This window comes from Prinia subflava, chromosome 2 (genome assembly GCF_021018805.1).
Source record: "Prinia subflava isolate CZ2003 ecotype Zambia chromosome 2, Cam_Psub_1.2, whole genome shotgun sequence".
In the NCBI taxonomy this organism is placed as follows: Eukaryota; Metazoa; Chordata; class Aves; order Passeriformes; family Cisticolidae; genus Prinia; species Prinia subflava.
Window position 1 is genome coordinate 102314613 of NC_086248.1, and position 20178 is coordinate 102334790.

Below are 20178 nucleotides of genomic sequence, written 5' to 3' on the forward strand. Positions count from 1 at the left end.
ATGATGGTCATGCCTAGGCACGTCCATTGCTGCTTGGTATTGTAGCACACAGCTGAGTTTCCAGTGAGATTGAAGCAGACTTAGCTGCATGTAAGATGTGGAGTCAAGCTGAGCTCCAGTCTCACAGGGTCAGCTTCCACTCAGACTCCCTGGGTAGGGTGACTTCTGGCTCCTGTATCTCCATGAGGCTATCAGGCTATGTAACCAAACAGGCAGCATGGTATAGCCCCCTTGTTGCAGGGCTTTGCCTTACCTGAGTGGTTTGGGCCTTTAAAATCAAGAGATGGATGTGAGCAATGTCTGCAGCTTTGCAGTGCTATACCATGTCCCACAGCAGTGTCTGGCCACCTGTGTGCAGCAGGCTGTGTGGTCTGGGATCCCTTCTCAGAGCAGAGCCACACTTAAACAGCAGCCCGTGAGCACTGCTTGCCAGGGATGAAACAAAAGCTGAAGTATGGGCTGGAAAGGTGCTCCTAGGAAAAGATGTTTGGAGGTAACTCTGACTTGCAAAATAATTTATGGCAAGTAACTGCAGTGGAGGAGAAAGATAAAGATAGCAAGGGAAAAGGCAGGTTTTATCTGCCTTTAGAAGAAATCCCATCATCATCTATTCCCATTTTCAAGCTATACAAAAGGATAAGAAGAAATTAGTGGCTTCTGTTTTATTACACAGAGCTCTAGTCCATCCTTTTCATAAGTTGTTCCTTTTTTGGTAAGCAGTCAAATTAATGCTTAGTAAAACATTATGTGTTATGATTTAGAGATTTATTTGTTGAGTAAGATCTTCTGGTGTCATGCCTGGTTTTATATGACCCAGCAGTATTTCAGTTGATCCATCTGGCAATGAGAACAGGGTTCAAGACGTGGCTTAGTGGTGCTGAGGAAGTCAGAGACAAGATTACCTTTTTGCTTTGTACAGCTCAGATTTAAGTTGTTACTGTAAAAAGCAGCATTACACAGTGAACGTGTTACTGAATTTTCACATTTGAAATATCAAGCAGGTTTTGATCCCTTTCTTTGGGATGAAATCTGTCATTGTAGCAGGTTGATTTTTGCTAAGAAAAGGTGGAGGCAGTCTGGCTTCACAAGGACTTTCCAAGGGCCATTTAAAGTGATATGTTATTCAGAGAGCTGCTGAGATCCCCTGCTGTGTGTTGGGACATTTCTCCTGTTTGCTGTGCAGTCCCTGGCATTTGCCATGTGCCTCCACTTGCACTGGCAGTGCTGTTTGAAGTGGTCACCCACATCCCACAGGAAATAGGGAATACATGCACACACGTGTACACTCAGATCAGTGGGATCCATGTTCCCCGTGGCCATGTGTTTGCTGCTGAGTGTGACAAAGGGTTGGGATGTGCCAGAACAGCAGCCCTTGGGGTAGCCAAAGTGAGAGTGTCATTGTGTTTTAACATCTCCAAGGTCTGTGCCATATATCCACTCTCCCACTCATTTCTCCAGGCCTTGGCTCCCACAGGAGCAGATACTAGTGAAGTCACAAGTCAGTGGCCACAGAGATACATGGAGAAAGTCCCTTCCAATCACTTCACTCTCAATGATGCCCAGGACTGCTTGGAGGCAGCACGCTGGCTGGAGGAAAACCTCATCAGCTCCAGAGGTAAGGAGCTTCGTTTGCACACACACTAACAGAAATGTTTCCTAGGCTTATTAATTCCTTTATTCCCTGGTATAATTGACGCCTGATGAATTCTAAAGAAGTCTTTCATCTACTATGCTTTGTTTTCTAGATTAATTTACAGTTTTTCGTTATTTTTGATACCCAGCATATTTAGCTGAGAAAGAAAGGTTTGAGATAATCTGTCTGCAGTTATTATATAAAACCAAATGAGCCCTAAATGCAAATCTGTCTGGAGTCATTAATTAGCCAATGAAATATTAATTTAATTAGTGGATGTGGTTTTCTGTTTTATAGAAAAATATCTAGACTTGTGGCATAACACAGAGAAAATAAGTCTAAGTTAGGAAGTGTCTGTCAGCATTGTATTCAGTTGCATCAGTTACAAATTTTCACACAGAACTGCAAGTTCCTGGTACTTTTTAACCCTTAAAATCAGATGTTTATGCTGATGTACACCATCCCTGTATTTCCTCAGCCTTGTCATATGTGCTCTGTTAGTACATTCACTAGTTCATCCACTGTGTGTGCACTGTGGAAAATACCCGGGACTATCCTGCTTTCTGAGTCAACTTTGAACTAGAGAAACAGAGACGAAAGAATTGATGAGTTCATGAAATGTCAGTTCTTGCTGGCTCTGAGCCAGGACAGTTCAGAGCAGGAAAGCTGTCTTTGTGGGGAATTCCTGTTGGCAGAGTGCAAGAGCAGGACTTTCCTGAAGATGTGTTTTACCTGCCTTGTTTGTGGAGTGTAATGAAAATTGGCAGTGATTTGCTGTGATGCAAGGTTCAGACCTGCTTGGCAGTCCTTTAGGGAAGTTCTAAAAACACTGGAAATTACTCTATCGTTCTCCAGGTCTTGCTGTGATCAGCACAGGGGTCCATAAACATGGCAGGTGTTTCTCAGCCAGCTTCCTGGTTGCTGAAGCAGTCCAGCTCCTCCTCCAGCTGGTACCAGCCCTGCCCATAGGGCCTTACCTGGTGCCCAGCTGGTACAGCAGCTGACTTTGCATAGACAGATAAGGGTGTTAGCTTTCCCTATTTTCTGCTGCTAGTCCTTCATATAACTCCCTGTGTGTCCAGTCCTGGAATGTGCTCCAGTGTCCCTGTGCAGGGATGTGCCCGGGAGCAGCCAATTGGCTGGGATGTGTGATGCTGGGAGGACCAGTCACTCTGCAGCTAATGGTACAATCACAGTGTCTCACCTGCCTTGGCACAAGTGCACCTTCTCCAGCAGCAGTGCTGAAGTAATGGCATGTTCATCTTCACTTTTTTATTGCTGCTGGCCTTGGCTGCAGGGTGGAGCTGCATCTTTTAGTGAAGCCCTGGCCTGGCTTCATGCTTAGAGAAGGCAAACTCACACCACCAATGAGGCTGGTCTGGAGGGACTTTTGGAGATGTGGTCTAGGAGAGATATGACACCTTCCCTTTTCCCTCTGCTCTGGCTTCAGTTCCCTCTCCTTGCTCTACCTATCACATTCTCTTCTGCTGTGAAGAGTGCCCAGCTGGAGAGGTCCTTCTCCACTGATCTCAGTTTCTCTTATTCCTCACCCTGCTTCTTTTTCCAGCTGTGTTACTTACACACATCATTCCTTCAGTCTTGACAGTTGTGCCAGGGCTCTGGGAGGGCTTTCTGCTGCTGAGGGCCTGAGAGCAGGGCAAGCACTGGTCCCCACAGCTGTCACTGTGGCTTCACTGATGAAACCCAGCCACCTAATGCATGGAATCATTACATTGCAGCTGTAATTGGGACTAATTGAAATTCATCTCCTATTAGCTCTGTACTTTCCATGAAAATAAAAGTAGGATAGAAGTAAAGTGAGGAACAAAACTGCTTTAATGGCCCAGAATGGAACAATTATTTTTTCTCTTCACCTAAGCATAGTTTACTGCCCTATTAAAAGTGTGTTTTTAGGAATACTCTTGCATTAAAATTCCAGTGCATGAATCACCAACTGGAGCCACCAATGCATTAGTTCATACTGGGTTTCTCCTTTAGCTTTTGCAAACTGCAAAGATTCAGGTCATATTAAGGTCACCGAAATCTTGTGCTTTTACTTGTGGAAAATTAATGAGTCTGCTCTACAGCAGGACGCTGACACTCAGGTAATAAATGATAAAACTACTGTAATGATCTTTATTTATGGCTGTTTTTTCTGGAGAAGGTTATTATATTTACTCACAGATACATACATTTTCATGTAGTTAAATAATAAAAGTATCCCGAGGAACTGCTCTTTGTTCAGTGGACATAATTTCAGTCCATAATGAATATCTGCAGTTCCTAGACTACTAGCACTGTCATCTAAAAAGCCACTAATATTGTAATAAGCAGAAGCAGTAAATTGTTGATTTACAAGAGATCAGTAAAGGAGCGTTGCTTTCCCTGATCTAATGCAGCTGTATTTAATATTACCATATAAACCAGAATTTTAATTTTCCTTGAGAAACGTAGGACTCTCATCTGATCTTGTCCATCCCCAAATGCCAGTGTCTAATGCAGCAACTGAGCATCTCTCTGAGGGGGATGTGCTGCTCAAGCCCAGCCTTGCTCTGCAGTCAGAATGGAGCTTTGTTGGTCTGTGTCTTAGAGAAGACCTCCTCATCTTCCTTTGCCAGCTACAGCCACGGCATCCTCTTTACTCCTCATACGTTTCACTCCCTGCAATTTGAAAACATATAAATGTAGCATGAGGCTTTGGCACCTGCACACCACATCCTGGCCTGCACTGTCAGCATGTAGCATTAATAAAAATGAGTATAGCAAATCTGGTCTTTACCGACAGGTTCTTCTGGGCTTCTTCTTTCCTTACATCCTGCTGCAGCAGGAAAATCTAGTCAGGCTTACATCTGTCTTCTCTCCTGAGGCCAGTGCAGCTGCAGATAGGTGTCCTGGAAGGCACAAGATACAGGATAGATTCTTCTGACTTGAGAAGTCAGGTTAGTGATGGACACACTAGAGCATTCCTGTATTCTATATGATTATTTATGGAAGTAGTAAGATCTCTTTCCTCTTATTTTCAAATTGATACATTTGCAGGTTAAATGGTTGGGTCCTTTGCATCATTGCTGTGAACACTAAAAATGTTCTCTGTCACTGATGTCCAGTGTATCTTTTCTCTGGCAGCTATGAAGAGAGGTGTTTCTCTGGCAGCTACAAGTACCCAAACTGATAGGGACAAATAAAATAACCTTGTAGTCAAAGGGGAATAGTAGAACATCTGTTAACATTTTTAGCATTAATATTCTTGGGACCTGGGGCTGTGTGCATGTTCAGTTTACTATTGCCCTGCATCTCATGCAATAAAACATGGTCCAGTGGGATTAGTTTAGCCTGTGAAATAATACAATTCAAGGCATAGGGGGATGCTGTCACTTGTGGCAAGGTGGAAGTGCCACTGCCAAGATAAATATGCAAGTTGGTTGCAGCACTGCCTGAGTGAGGAACTTGAAAGCACTGGGAAGATGCTTTTGAGGCATCCTTGTGCTAACAGGTCCAATCTGAAACACAGAAGCTGATGCAGACACAGGCAGGCAGGTGGAGGTGTTCCTGCCTCCATCTGGACCCCCACCGTTCGCTCGGGGCTGGGGCAACTGAGTGTAGCACAGCTCCGGGGCGTGTGGTGCACAGACAGCCTGCAGGGCTGGGCTCAGGGTGAGCGTCCTTAGCCCCAGGAGAGGAGTTCCCTACACAAGCTGCACCGTTTTGCCCTAAGCTCAAAGGCTTAGTGGATCACAGAGCAGACAAATACTTCCTGTTCTAAGCTGGGGGACAGAGGGAATGGGGAGGAGGGGAGCACGTCTCAGTCCTGCTCAGAGGAATGTTGGTGTGTTTTATATGAAACCATCTTGAGATAAAACACAGCTGCTCTGCTGCCTCCCAGCTCTGCCTCTCTTATTGCCAGGAGGGCTTTAGCCCTTAGGCTGGGGAGTCCCATTGTGCTCACACAGAAGAGACCCTCCCCTCCTCGTGTTCCTGCTCAGCTCTGACTATACCATTTGAAGTGGCACCAGTTCAGGATGAGAATGAGCAGATCTCTGGCCTGCCCCTGCAGCTCTGCAGTGCCAGGCAGGAGGGGTGAATCAGGTCTGAGCTCCCTTTGCCCAGAGCAGGAGAATGGAGCTGGATTCAGGAGTGGTTTCTGTGCTGGTGCTGATGCTCTGCAGAAGGAGCAACAGTTCCTACACACTGCTGTTACGGCAGCTGCTCGGATGGATGGCTGCCTGCAGCTCACTGAGCTCCCAGTGGTGAGCAGGGATGGAAGTGGCTCTAGGCTGGGCATTGTGCCATGTGCAGCTGCCTTCAGAGTGGTGCTGAGCTCTCCCATCCACCGGGGACAGGTACCACTGCCGGGCCATCCCCATTCTCTGGAGATCAGCCTTGGGCTGAAGGTTGTGGCAGCACTGGTGGCCTCCGTGTAGCACAAGGGCTTGTTTTCTGTAACTTGGCCTTTCCATGGTTTGTGGGGATTTTTTGCGTGGTGTGTTGAATTTGATTCTGTCCGCTCCCCCCTCCATCAGTCCTTTGAATGAGCAAAATTAGGGAGAGAGGAGAGAACAGAATAAAAATGGTGATTTATTTACTTATTTACCCTTAGAGGCTTTTCAATCAAAATAACTTCAGATTATGGCATCAGGATGAATATCATACTTCTGTGTTAAGTACTTGCCTACTTTGTGGGATGTTTTGTACAGATTCTTCACTAAATTATCTTAGCTGCTGTTGCTAGGTAACATTGTTTGCTTCGTAGCATCAGAGAAATAGAAGGGTCAAAGAGAGCAATTTCATGTTATTATCATCTGAGTTATACTAATAAGATTTTCATTGTATGACTTAGAATTCTTTCCTCCCTTTTTTTTCCTCTTAGGGAACATCATTGTCTATGGGAACACAATTGATATTTACACCACGGTAGAAACCCTCTTATCCCTTGGGATTGATGGCTCCTGCATCCATCTCGTGCAGGCTCCACGTAGCTCTGCCAGTCCCTGCCTGGCCGACGCCACCCTGGAGCGCACGGTGGGGGAGGCCCTGTCAGAGGCAGGCGTGGCCGTGCACCCGGACAGCGTCCTGGCACAGTGGGGCCAGGGTGACCACGGGTGCATCGCCTGGGCTGCCTTCACCACTGCTGCAAAGCCACTTCACCTGCAGTGCTCAGTAAGTATATGCTTCCTGCGCCTTTCCTTCAGGCTAGTTTTTTAACACAAAAGCCATCAAATTTACCTGCTCGCTCACAGGTTCATGTATCTCCTCATTGTCTCTAGGAGACTGAACATTCACTTGTTAGTCTCAACAATTGTTTTTTTTTAATTCCAAATAAATCTATTGTTAATGCCCTGACTGATCTGGATTAAAATGTATATAAGTCACCTGACACACAAGTAATTGTTCACTACTGAGTGACAAGTACTCTTAATTCATTTTCAAAGTAATTCCAGAAATCCTTTTCTTATTTAAATGTGCAGTTACTCCTGTCTATAGTTATGTGCATTTGATTGTCATAGTAGAAGCCAAAAACACTGGGATAGTGTGTAACTTATTGAAAACATTTTAAGCAGGTTCCTTTCCCTCTACATTAATGACTGCAGGTTTTTTTCACTTTCGGTACCAATATCTTATGGAAACTGTTGGTATGTTCACAGGTGTGGCTCTGCTCTGAGACTGGGGGCAGGTTCTAGCCTTTCCTAAGGGTCAGCATAGTTCTGTTTTCCTTTTATTGGGCTAATCTACAGGAGTGAGCCACTTCAAAACCTGCATCCATAGGGAGCCACCAAGCCCCTCCTCATTCCCCACTGTGTGTGCCCTCCTCTGTGCAGCTGGTGGGGAGGGTAAGCCCTGTGCCTCTCCCAGAGAGCTCCCCAGGTGTCGTGGTCCATGCTGGCCTCCTGCTCTGCAGCCCTTTTCTTTTTCACATCAGGATAGTTAAGCCCTTCGTGATTGGGGTGAAGATCTCACATAGTGCTTTTATCCATAGCAGTCTCCGTATCAGTAGTGACATTCTTCCCACTCTCTACATGTATGCAGCTTTTTAAGTTCTCTCCTTTCTCCTTGAAATCTATTTTTATCCTTCCACAAAGATCTGAATATGGTTCTTGTTTTTGCAACTTGGTATCTACTGACCCACTCCCCTTCAGCCCCCCCTCTCTTCTCCACCACCTTGTCTTCGTGGCCTGCACTTTTCCTTCAGATGCCCCTTGCTTTGGGGTTTCTTTCTCCTGTGCATTTGTTCCCCATGCTCATCCTTCGTCCATCCACAGTCCTTCCCTGTGGAGGTCTCATTTTCACAGCCCCTAAGATGAAAGACTGCAATTACTTGTGATGTCAAGGGATTTGTATTCTCCAAAACCATATCATCTGCCATGCAAGGCTCCTGTATCTGCCTCCAGCTGCCTGGGAGGCTGGACTCAGAGGAGGAGCAGGCTCTGGAGAGCAGCTCCACCAGGAAGACAGCTGCAGTCACAAGAAACCAAGCTGTACAGGAATCATCTCTGCAGCAGCTCTGGGCCTTTTGGGATTTCAGCCACTGTCAGCTGTTGATTGGCAGTTCTTGGGGACTTAATTTGTTGAGTCCTGCAGGATAAAAACAACAGGAGAAAATCTCTTCTTTCCCTGAAGCAGCAGCCTCCCTCCTCCCTCCCTCCTGCCCAGACTGACAGATGGCTCTCGCCTGGAGGTTGCAGCTCTCCCCAGTGTCCCTTGGTGACACTGTCCTGCCTGTCAGCCAGCAGGATGTGTGGTCCTCTTGCCGTCATGGGCGGAGCTTCCTTGATTTTTGGCTCTCTGAGGTGGTTAAAATTCCCTTAGCTCATCACTTGGTTGATCTGTGAACAAGCCTAGGAGCTCTGGCTTCTCCACTGCCACATATCTGCTTATGCCAGTGTTGCTAAAGTTTCCAGCTCCCTGTGCCTTTTCTTTCAGCCAGTCGAGTATCTGACACTCGCCCTTGGTCTCCAAGAAAGCTCTTTAGGGATACAGCTGGGTAACACCTTTACTGCGGTCACAGATTTGTCCTGAGCTGGCACTAAGGGAAGGACATATTACAGATACTGCTTTGGCCTGGCACAGTTAAGTCTTGGGCTGTTCAGGATGAAGGCAGCAAGGGAAAATGTGCTCATCTGAGACCCTTCCAGTCTTTCCTCAGCGTGTAAAGGAATATTTCTTGCTGGAGGGAGAGCAACTTGTGGTCTGATGGATTTAAAAGCTAAGGGCACTGATGGAGGGGAAAAGCTCTGTGTGAGGGTTTTGGGGCTTCACAAATCCTTGGTGCAATGAGACAGTCTTCATCTAGGCCCTTTGCAGACTATAGTCTTGTTCAAAACATCTCTCAGCCTTGTCATTTTTAATCCTTTCACCCCTCTGTGCTCAGTGGGCACTCTTGTCTTACACTCATTTGGGGACTGTGTTCTGCAAGCTCTCATTTTATCCTTTGCCAGAGAAAGCTTTGAGGATGCTGCTTATGGTTATTGCTTCTCCCATGTCTGCTGCCTGCTCCCAGCACCACCTGCTTTGCAGTGCTGGTCATACTGCCCCAGCTTCTGTGGGGGGAGAGGACCTCTGCTTCCTTGTGTCCCAGGGGAGGGACTGTGCCCCTGCCATGAGAAGACAAAAGGAGATAATTATCACTTGATTTTTTTTTTTGAGACTTAGAGCAGGAATTTATGGTTTAGGGTCCTTGGCCTCTGCAGCTTCCACTGACTGAAATTCCACTGCTATAGCTAGAATGAGGATGACATTTCCTCTGAACAAGTTTAATTTCTGATCTTTCCCTGATTTTTTTCATTGACTGTCCCTATGCCAGTTAGCCAAAGTAACTCTCAGTTTGTTGGTAAACAAAGGCTCAACAGTTGGGAAAACACTTGTAATGCACAATTATCCTGCTAAATTCCAAGTACATTGTGCTTTTCTGTTCCTTGAGGTTTCAGGTTGCCATCAGCATTTGAAAGAAAACAAACTTCACAAAGGTCTAGGTCTAGGTCATGCTTAGACTGACACAGAAAAAACGCACAGCCACTTAGGCTGTTTGATGTGGCAAATGTCGGAGTTTTTAAACTGTGTAATAACCAGAAGCAGATGAGTCTAGTTTACTGCTGCCTTAGTTTTAACTTTGGTAACTGTAAATGCTGGATCAGAAGGATCTCTCTGCTGTGATAGTATTGCTAAAATTACACTGTATTTCACATTCCTGTTTTTTAAAATAACATTCAAAATAAAGTCTGTGTTTTATTAAATCAGCCAATAAGTAATATACAATTATCTTCACTTATTTACATTTCTTTATAGGCATTTTTTAGCTTTGCCTACAGGACACTGGATTATGAAACCTTTAAGGCCATCAATGATGCTTGCCTTGATTTTGATGGAAGAGTTGTGATTGATGCCAAATTCCACACCAATGATGCCAGCATCAGGGCTGCAGGTCCTCTGACAAAGTTCTCCAGGAGATACTTTAGGGATGAATTGACACACAGCAACTTCAACTCCAAGGAGATTGGCTTTGAGCTTGCTGCTTCCATGCTGAGTCTCTTTGATCCAACCACTCAACCCAGTTCTGAGCCACCAGAAGGCTCAGATAGACTGATCCCCACATACAGATGGTGTAAAGTTCAAGGTATGTCCAGCTGGATTTCTGTTATGCTTCCATTTCCTCTCAGGTATTTTTGCTCTTCTATAGTACAGGCAGGTCCATCTCACCTCAGGTGCCATCTCATGGCAGTACAGCACCCAAGGCTCCTTATGTACTGGAAAAAGATGATGACAGAAGGAGGACAAACAAATACATTGTTTTCCTCATTGTTAATGACTTAATAAATCTCATATTTTCCTTTATGGCAGGTGGTGTTCTTCCTGGAGGTTATAACTACTTGCACATTTCCAAGCCTGGAATCCCTGTGCCCTTGGATGTAGAACATGACCCATGTGATCATGTAAGTTAAATAATGCAGCTTTTCTTGTTTCGTCCCCCATTTGTTTGAAAAGATGTTCCTGTTTAGGGTAGCTGGTCTGGAGGCGCCATACACACCAGATATAGCTGGAGAGACAACCAGGAGCAGTCACAGAACTAGCTGAACTTCTCGGGTGTTCCTTTCCACAGCTCCTGGTATTTGGCTTTCTCCAAAGATGCCTGGTTTCCATGCAGAGGACACAGGACAGTATTAGCAGCATTTCATGCTTTCAGCCTTTGTGAAGAGCTTCTTTGCTCCCTGCAGTATGGTGCTGCAAGTGCATACAGATGATGGTAGTCTGGCAGGGAAATTCAGCTGATTTCTAGAAGAGCAGGAAGTATTGTGGAAAAGATGCTCTGTGCTGCTAGAAAATAGTAAGTCCTGCAGCTGTGAGAGTTGTCTTGGAACAGGGCACAGGGAAGCACTCCCCATGCTGGGCTACATGGGAGATTGTCCCAGGATACAAAGAGGGAGGTGTTTCTCTTACTGGGAAACCTGACTTGAGGCAAGAAAAGGACTAGATTAATGTCTTTTAAAGCCAGAGAGGACTTTCCAACTAGACAACATCCTCTTTCACATAGATTGTATATTTTTCCGTGGGAATTTCTGCATGAAGCCCATTTTTGCAGTTGATTTAAAGTGCAGCTTTTAAAAGACTACTTCAGTGTTTATTTTAAAACCTGGACAGCAATGAAACAAATGGGTGTTTTTTAAAGAAAATGGCTTAGGGAGAGAAATTAAAGCATGGCTTACCTTGCTTTTCAGATCCAGGATGAGCTATCCAAAGCCGCATGTAGTGGAGAGCAGAAAGGACTATCAGAGAGAGAGATTGGTTTTGTTACTCCAAACTGCTAGAATAAGATTAGAATTCTTTTGCCACCGTTCTACTGCTGATTACCTGAAAAGGGTCCATATTTTTTAAAGCCGCTCCAGAAACTTCGTGTAGATCCTAAAAGAATTTTTAAGAAAGATGTAACAGAAGCTAGTGAAAGGTACAAGCTTAGATGTGGAAATACTAAAGGTTCTTGTAGCCTAGCAACAGTTTGTAGAAATGTATAAAACTGTGACAGGAATACAGGTGGAAAAAATAGCTTCAAGCTGTCTGAACATCCCATTGCAATGCGAGGTTTAAAGCAAATTTTTACATTTTTGTCTAAGTGATTGATTTAAGTAGCTGAAGCTAAATGCTACAGTTTGAGCATGAACATCCAATATTGGTGTTCTTTCATTGACAGTAAACGTGATACACCATGTGTGTGCTCTGTGTTATTAAGGAGACTGGACTGAGTTCAACTGAGTTACCCAAACAGAGCTATCCAGTGTTGTTTGGGATGACCCAGGGCATCGCTCCTGACTCTAGCTGCTGCTCCAGGAGTTCACAGGTCCCCATGGATCTGGTGTCACACTGCCAGAGCAGCCAGAGGTCCTGGGTCCCCCAGGTGTCTGCAGCGGCACCTGGCTGGTGCTGTGCAGTGGAGTGGGCAGTAACCAAACCACACAGAAAATCTGCGTCCAAGCCACAGCAACGTGCCTGATGACCGGCTGTGCCAGGAGTGGCCTCTCAATTTTAACAGAAGGGTTGTGCATATTAGGCAGTGAAAACTATAGGCTGAGAAGCCCTCGGTGACCCTGTACGTGTGCCAGGTCAGATGGTCTTCCATCTCTACAGCTTTCCTGGTGTTTTCTGTTCCAGGGGATGGAAATTGTAACTGGGGAGGCTGGTCATGGGAATTACTTCAGGATGCACTTCAGCAGATACAATATGGTAGACAGCATCACCTGCTTTTCCAAGGATCCCTTCCCTGTCTCCAACTACATTTGCTTGTATGGACAGCATGAGCGCCTGCTCAATGACCTGTATTACCGCTGGAAGGCCGGGCAGCTCACAGACCTCTACAGGTGAGAGGAGCTCTTTGTTGTGCACAGAATCTACCTTCTGGCAGAATTAGGTTTATCTTATTATGCTTTATCTTTTGGCTGCTTGGCCTTGGAACAAAAAGTAGAAAAACAGACTTAAAAGGGAACATATTTTTTAAAGCTGCTGCAGAAACTAAATATTTTCCATTATTTAGCAAAATTGTCTGTAAAAATGCAAGTCCTGAAGACCTTCTTGGAAAGAGCTGTGTGTCTGAGATTTATTTAGAAGAGGAGCAATGATTTACTTGACTATCTTTCATCTGAATGAACATTTCAGTGTCTTTATCACTTTTGTTTAGAATATTCAGTAGGTTAATCATTAAGCTGAATCTGAACAATCCTTTATTACTGAAGACTTATGTTCAAAAGTTGCTTTTAAAAGTATTTTTGTTGCTTTGAACCAAATTTTTAAGCCAAAGGTTTGTAAGAAGATTTTAAATAACTCATGGTGATAGTCATGCTCAGCAACTTGCCTGTTTTTATCTGGTGAGAGACACTGAAGGGCCTGGTTAGTTCTAGTTATGTGCCATCTCCTCTGAGAGAATGTTTCATTGCTTTTGATTTTCATTTGAATCCCTCACGAATGGTGCTTTGGAACATAAACTGTCACGGACGGAGTAAAGTACTGCCTTACATCTGGGTAAGCTGGGTAGAGACAGAAAGCCAGGCTGATGAACAAATCATCAGTTTTTATTGTGATACAAAGCTGATAGTGGTGCCTGAAACATTTCCAGGTTTGATTTTGTTCTATTTACAAGTGATTAGAAGAAAGGCACGAATAGTAGCGACATTTTCAGATTAAACACTGTTATTTAGGTAACAGTTTGTAAAAGTTTGCTGTGAAGGGTGTACTGTGATCCAGAAGATGCTTGTGATTATTGCTGCTATAGGACTTGATTACGATTTATAGCAAATGTTGGGGTTGTTTTACAAGACAGGAACACAGCACAGCAGAAGGGAAGTTCACCTGAACAGCACACTGTTAGTGAGTGTTACAGGGGAACTGAAGGAGTGTGACACAAGTGCATGAGAGATGGGTAAGACAGCAAGTGACTTCCTCTCCTTGTATGGCTTATGCTGATTGGACATTTGGAGCACTGGAAGAACTCCTTAGTGAGGTTGTGGCAAGGTAACATCAGTCCTTTCTGGGGCATTCCAGTGTGTGCACACATTGTGAGCTCACCTTTTCTGTGAACCACACTGAGGTGTTGTCAGGGCCACTTGTTAGATGCACCAGCAAGTTTCACACCAGTAGCAATATCTGGAAGAATAAATCATCCTGCTTTGGGATTTCAGCCTGCAGCACAGGTAGCAGTATTTTCCTGACTTCGATCAAAGGATCACTGCTGTGCTGCACAGAGGGACATCATATATCAGGGCCTCATCACTTCCCTTCAGCTCTCCTTAATTAGTGATGATGAACTAATTTTGGACTTGTCTTTTACAGCCTTCAGACAATGATGTTGTTTGGGACCTTTTCCCTCATTATTTTATCTTGCCTCTCATTAGCTTGTGGCAGAATTCCTGAATTACAGTTGCCAGGTTTTTCTTATCTGGTTGTTTTATTGCCTCCAGTAGTTTTCAGTCTTCTTTCTACCTTATCTTTAGATAGGTTTGTTCCTTCTCTTCTTGCTCTTTGGTCATATGAATGAAATCCCATATGTTGCTCTGCACCAGTGAACATATGTTGCTCTTCAGTCCTTGCTTATGTGGTTCTTGTGGCACTTTCACGCACACACACACACACACACACACACACACACACACACACACACACACACTCTCCCATTCATCCCACCTTGGTGTTCCTGTTACACATGTCCGTCCTGTGCGGAGGGAGCATTCTCCAGCAGGTGTAACAGGTAAACTGCCTGGCATTCCCATGGAGCAGTTCTGGCACACAGCAAGCTGGCACAGGAATTTGCTGCTTTAAGGAGGACCTGAAGCAATGGAGGAAGACTGGCAGTATAATGTACTCTCATAATATATCACATCTACAAACATCTACATCCCCACAGTACAGTGTCACATAAAATGTGCATACATGTGTGTGCAGTGTGCAATAGACACTGTTAAAACCAAGCTATGAGAAGACTGTTAGAAAACCATTACACTGAAAAATGGTTTAGCATCTCTTGTGAGTTGTCCTGAGACTTTTATGTAGAGAAAAAGTGGTGCCTGGTTGTCTTGTGATACAGAATAGGAAAATGCATTCACTGATTTCTATGTGTGTGATAAAAGAACAACTGTTTTGGGCCTTGTTCATGTGGTCTGAAAGGATCCCACATAAACACAAACCTGATGTTAGGACTGAGTTCCTCTTTTTGGCTTTCATAACCTTCCTTTTAAACTAGTTCATGTTACACTTGCATCCATGTCAACTAGCAAGATGTGAAGTATCCTTAGTGAAAAGAAAATATAGACTGTGAAAATGTCATGGGCTAGTTAAGCTTGTAAACTTGATAGTTTGAAACATCTGCTCCCCTCTTCTCTTCTTTATGCCTCTCTTTTGGGAAGAGCCTTCCTATGAGGCAAGAAACAGCAGTATTTTAATCTTTTGGTATGCATTTAGATTTCCCAGCATGGCATCTTGTTCCAGGAATGGACACAGTGGAACAGCTGTCACCTTGGAGCTAATTTATTTCTGTGTAGCATGCAAATTATCTTTTAAATAATTAGAGACTGCACCTAGCAGTGAATTTCCTAACTGTTTTGCATTCGGCAAAAGAGCTGAAAGTTAGCCCCATGGTACCGGATTTCCTGGCTAGAATGTGCCACTGCCATTCTCAAATTAGCTTTAACAACTGGCCCCGGAGATCCAGCAAACTTGACAAAGTCACCCCTCCCGGTCATGTGCCTGGAGCAGCTGAAAGACTAATGGGAATAATGAGAGAAACAACATTTCCTTTCATCTGGAGAAAAGTTCCATTGATTTGGGTATGAGTGCTGCAGGACTTGACACACAACCAGAAGAAGGATTGGTCGCTGCTCTGCCTCAGTACCTGGGCTCTTGGAGGAGGTGAAGCAGTGGACACACATTGCCCTCCCTCACAGTTGCCTTATGCCATGCAGTGGGTGCACTCCTTGCATCTGGGCCTGCAGCCAGAGTGTTCCTGAGCAGAGGGACCTAACACTGCAGTTCTTCTATGCCAGGGCAGGAAAAACCATAGGAACCAAAAACTTGTCACCTCTGAGTTGAATGGCATTACTCACTAGATTTGGAATCCACTTCAGGAAGGAGTTCCTGCAATTTTGTCTTGAGTTATGTAACAAACAAAAATGTGTATTCTATTTCATCTGTTGAAACCAGTTGGGAAGATGGTTTTTTCTTTCTCTCTTGTAACTCCATGGGGGAGGGGGGCTGATGCCTTCTGATAATAGACCATCTGTTAAAACAGTTGGGGCAGTGTTTCTTATCTCTTCCACCACTGTCCATCCTCCGGGGGACATCTGCTGTTAAAGGGCCATTAAGGCTCACCAGTGACATGACACACTACATCATCCCATTGTGAGATGCTCCATCCAGTGAGGGGGGAGCCAACCGTTTCTACCAAGATAAAAACTGAGCTGTAGGAACACCAAGCAGCCTGTTTTCCACTGGATTCTCGTAGGAAGACCGGACCTATCTCGCCAGCACTGGACCCTTTTTTTCTACAGGATCATCTCTGCTCCACAGAACAACATGTTACTCCAAGAGGATTTATCTGGACTGCTTCCAACACCCTGATAACAGGGTGTCAGGTTGTATCTCTGACTCTGTCAGGGTTTTCTAGGACTTTTGTTTGGTTTGCTTGTTTGTTTTTTTGTACTACTGCATTTGTATTTTTAATATTCCTAGTAAAGAACTGTTATTCCTATTCCCATATTTTTGCCTGAAAGCTCCTAATTGCAAATTGTAATAATTTGGAGGGAAAGGGTTTTACTTTCTCCATTCCAAGGGAAACTCCAGTTTTCCCTGAGAAATACCTGTCTTTCCAAACCAAGTCAAATTTTTATTCATTTCCAATCAAGCTGCATCTCAAAAAGTCAATTAGAATTTGAGTCCCCAAGAGCAAGGCACTTTCTTGTGGAGGAGTCTTTTCCTGAAGGAAAAAGAAAGCAAATTCCAGTGGTGTGCCCTGAAGAGACACCATGCTGTATGCCATCCATGCTCCTGCTCCCCCTCGCTTGCTGGAAGGCCTTTAGATTATTTCCATTATTATTGCCCTAGCAGCAGATAAGAGAGGGGTGGAGAGAGAGGTCTGAAGCTTTTTTATTTTCTTTTTAAGTTTATGGATTTACTGGTCATCCATCCTGCACACTGCTTCTTCACAGAGGAGGAATGCAACCAGCTAGTGACCCTCTTTTGTGTCCTCCTGAGCTGAAGGCAGCTTCAAGGCAGTTGCCAAGTTATGAAACATGTCCACGGAGCAATGGAATCTCCCTCTGCTGCATCTTAAGTACAAAACAGATAATTAGAGGGGTCTCCTGATACTTGGCAACCAAATGGATGCTCACTGACATCATGCCTTTAATATGAGATAGAAGTGCTTGATGTAAGCTTCGTTTGGCATTAATGAAAATCAAATCTAACATAAATGCATAAAAATCTGACCTACTAGTTTCTAAAATACTTAAGGAGCTTATTTCACAAATAAGGTGTGAGTGGCTTTTGCTTGGGATTTTATAATTGTGTATTAATGAACTCATTGTCAGTCACGACCTGCAGAAGATGCTGGTTGGGTCTCAGTCCTGTGGTGCTAACAGTGGCAGTGAGGTGAGGGCAGAGCAGGGGCACAGGGTCAGACCTGGGGAGCAGTGCACAAAGGCAGGGCATGTTTTAATGAGGGATGACCAGAGAAACCTCAAAGGCACAACCATCCAGGCAGAGCTCAAAAGCACTTTGGTCTTTTTGGTTTCAATAGCTCTCTTTCCGGCATTTTAAGAACTTGTCAAACGGGACAATTTACTTGCTCTGCACAGGGGTTTTGGGCATCATGACAGGGGAGAAGCCCCCAGCAGACACAATCAGGACTCTTTGGCAAGAAGGAGTCGGGAGTGGGTGTTACGGCAATACCTGTGTGTGGGACAAAAAGCACAGAGGATTTAGGTGAATTGTAGTCACAAAGGAATGTTTTTTCCCAGTGGCAGAATGCAGGTAGGATTCAGTTTTCACTAAGGAAGGGAACAGGTGATCCATGCATAAATCTGTGGAGATCCATGCCAGGTGGTTCTCAGCAGGCCGGCATGCTGCTGTCCAGGTGCTGGGCACCCTGAAGAAAATCATACGAAGTGGCACAGCTAGTGGCACAGCTTCAACTGCACTAGGTATTGACAGGCCATAGAACATGAGACTGCCAAACATGCAGTAAGAATATATGAAGGGAGTCAGGCTCCCTTTCCCTGAGAGGCTTTGGAAAATCCACCCAGAAATTGTAAACATGGATAACAGCACTGGATATTTCCTTGGCTGTTGTCTTCAAACCCTATCTTTTATTTTCAAATTGCATTTTCATATTGGCTGTACAAGCTAAATGCTCAAAAGTACTGTGAGCTGCATGAACAGCATTCACTTATTTTGAAGTAACCATTTAGGTTTTTCCACTGAAGTTCAATTCCCACATCCTGGTGCTGTTAACATTAGGCTGAAGGTGATCTGTTAAACAGTATCATTCAGTGAGACTGTTAAGCAGAAACAGTGGACAGTTTATTGACTCAACACTAATAAAGCTCACAATATAACAAATGCATTAAGGAAAATGCATTGGTGTTTTCAGCATTATTGTTACAAGATAGAGAGAACTTAATTACTTACAGGCTAGATATAATCAGTGATTATTTAAACATGAAATACATGCTACATAGAAAAGCTGGTTTTAACCCAGCCTTTCTGAAATGAAGAGTGGTTGTTTGTTAAGAGGAACACTAGAATGCCCTGCTCCTGTCTGGAATCTGCTGGATCCCACACCATTATCACACTGGGATTACATTTGAGGGATTCCACTTTGGGCTTTTGTTCATCAGGCAGACGGTGAGACGTTTTTTCTGCAGGGTTAAAAAAGACCAGAAAGGAGCTGTAGCAAGTAGTGAGCATGACTGAGAGGGGCTAGTGATGCTCTGTACATTCTGCAGCCTAATTAGAGGGAAATATATGTGCTTTTCCTGAAGAGACCCGGTAAGGAAAGAGGAAGGGGTATCAAAGCACTAATGGCTTTTTTGCTCCTGGAATTAACCACTAACCCCGCGGTGCACTGGTACAGCTGCACTTACAGAGCAAATCGATACAAATGGCTGGAGATTTCCAGATATTAATGTAGTTTTAAAGGAGCAGCTAACTTGCCAATGAAGAGCCATGTTACTAAGAAACCCCACGTTCAAATTAGCAAGTTAAAGCTTGTTGGCTGAACTCTACCACATTAATTTGCAGCCGGACCTTGCTGATTCGTATTAGTAATTATGCAAACCATTATGAATTATTGAACTCAGAATCCATAAATAATTGCAAAAAAGCAATCATACCCCTGCACACAGCCTGTTTGATGATTTTGTGCCTCAGGTTTAATTTCCTTTAAATAATTTTCCATAATACATTATGTGTGAAATAGTACTATGTGAAAAAAAATGCAGTAAGCATGATTTTAGGGTCAGCCACAAAGTGGTCATAGAGAGAGCACAGACAGCAGTGCTTCTGTGTCAGCTTTAAAGAGCACAGAGGTGAGAAAGTTTAGGGAGCATTTCAGTGAGAGTCAGTACACCACAACTGCTGTGATCTACTAAGGTGTCTAAACTTTACCAAATGCCAGTGCTGAAATAACAGAGAGTCTCTCCTGAGGACACTTAGGAGAACAGGAAATGGCTGCATTATCTCAGTACCAGGATCTGCTTTCAGAAGGTGCCTCTGGGTACGGTGCTGTAACATTTCCAGGATATTAAAACTGCAGCAAACAGAACTGATTTATCAGTCATGATGGATCACCAGCATATTGGAAGGGAGGATGCTGGTGAGTGGTGCAGTGTCACCCCCCTGATGTCAGCAGGTCCCTGCAGCAGCCCTAGAGGGGCTGGATCTGGGCCAGCAGGAGCCGTACCATCCTCAACAAGGTCTGGAGTCAGTGGCCATTTTTCTGGAACAAGAATTGCAGGAGCAGTGGTTCTTTGCTCTGGTTTGCCATTGCAGCTATGTTTAAAAGTTGATTGTAAACCACAAGTTTAAACCAATTGTCTTCCAAAGACAAGACGTTTCAGGTTCTATGAGAAGAGGTAAAAAAGGCTTCCCCTCCAGGATCTGCTTCTCAAAAGGGACAAAAGAAGTGTCAGCTTGTGAATTCATGAGCACTGTTGTTACTTTGTGAACCTGTTCAGTGGATTCACTCACAGATTTGTTGTCCATAAGACTGTTTGTTACTGCTCTGACACAGTGAAACCGAGTCCTGGATCACTGAATTTAACAGGAGATATTCAAACGCCTGGACAAGCAGGTGTTCAGGGAGCAGAACTGCAGCGCAAGGAGGTGGAGACCCTTCTTGCTACAAACAGACTTGGTTCACTTTTGCTGTTCAGCAGTTGTAGATGACTATTAAGAAATTGCAAGTCAGGGAATATGTTATGTCCTTTGTGCTGAAAACAGTGCTCTTAGGTAGTGCTCTAGGGGATTTTACACAAATTGGTCTTGCTTTTTACCTATGTAAACAAGCTGTCTTTTGAACT

The 20178-nt window shown here is 44.3% G+C and overlaps 1 protein-coding gene across 18 annotated transcripts in view; it reads left to right on the top strand.

Annotated features, from left to right (window-relative positions):
* Nucleotides 1–20178, top strand: part of CFAP61 (cilia and flagella associated protein 61) — a 101546-nt gene that overhangs the window by 58158 nt on the left and 23210 nt on the right. For all 18 annotated transcript variants that reach the window (XM_063391287.1, XM_063391288.1, XM_063391291.1 and 15 more), the window contains 5 exons: nucleotides 1459–1615; nucleotides 6501–6790; nucleotides 9914–10241; nucleotides 10466–10557; nucleotides 12269–12474. In XM_063391287.1, coding sequence (XP_063247357.1) covers nucleotides 1459–1615; nucleotides 6501–6790; nucleotides 9914–10241; nucleotides 10466–10557; nucleotides 12269–12474 — 1073 coding nt within the window. The remainder of the gene's footprint in view (nucleotides 1–1458; nucleotides 1616–6500; nucleotides 6791–9913; nucleotides 10242–10465; nucleotides 10558–12268; nucleotides 12475–20178) is intronic.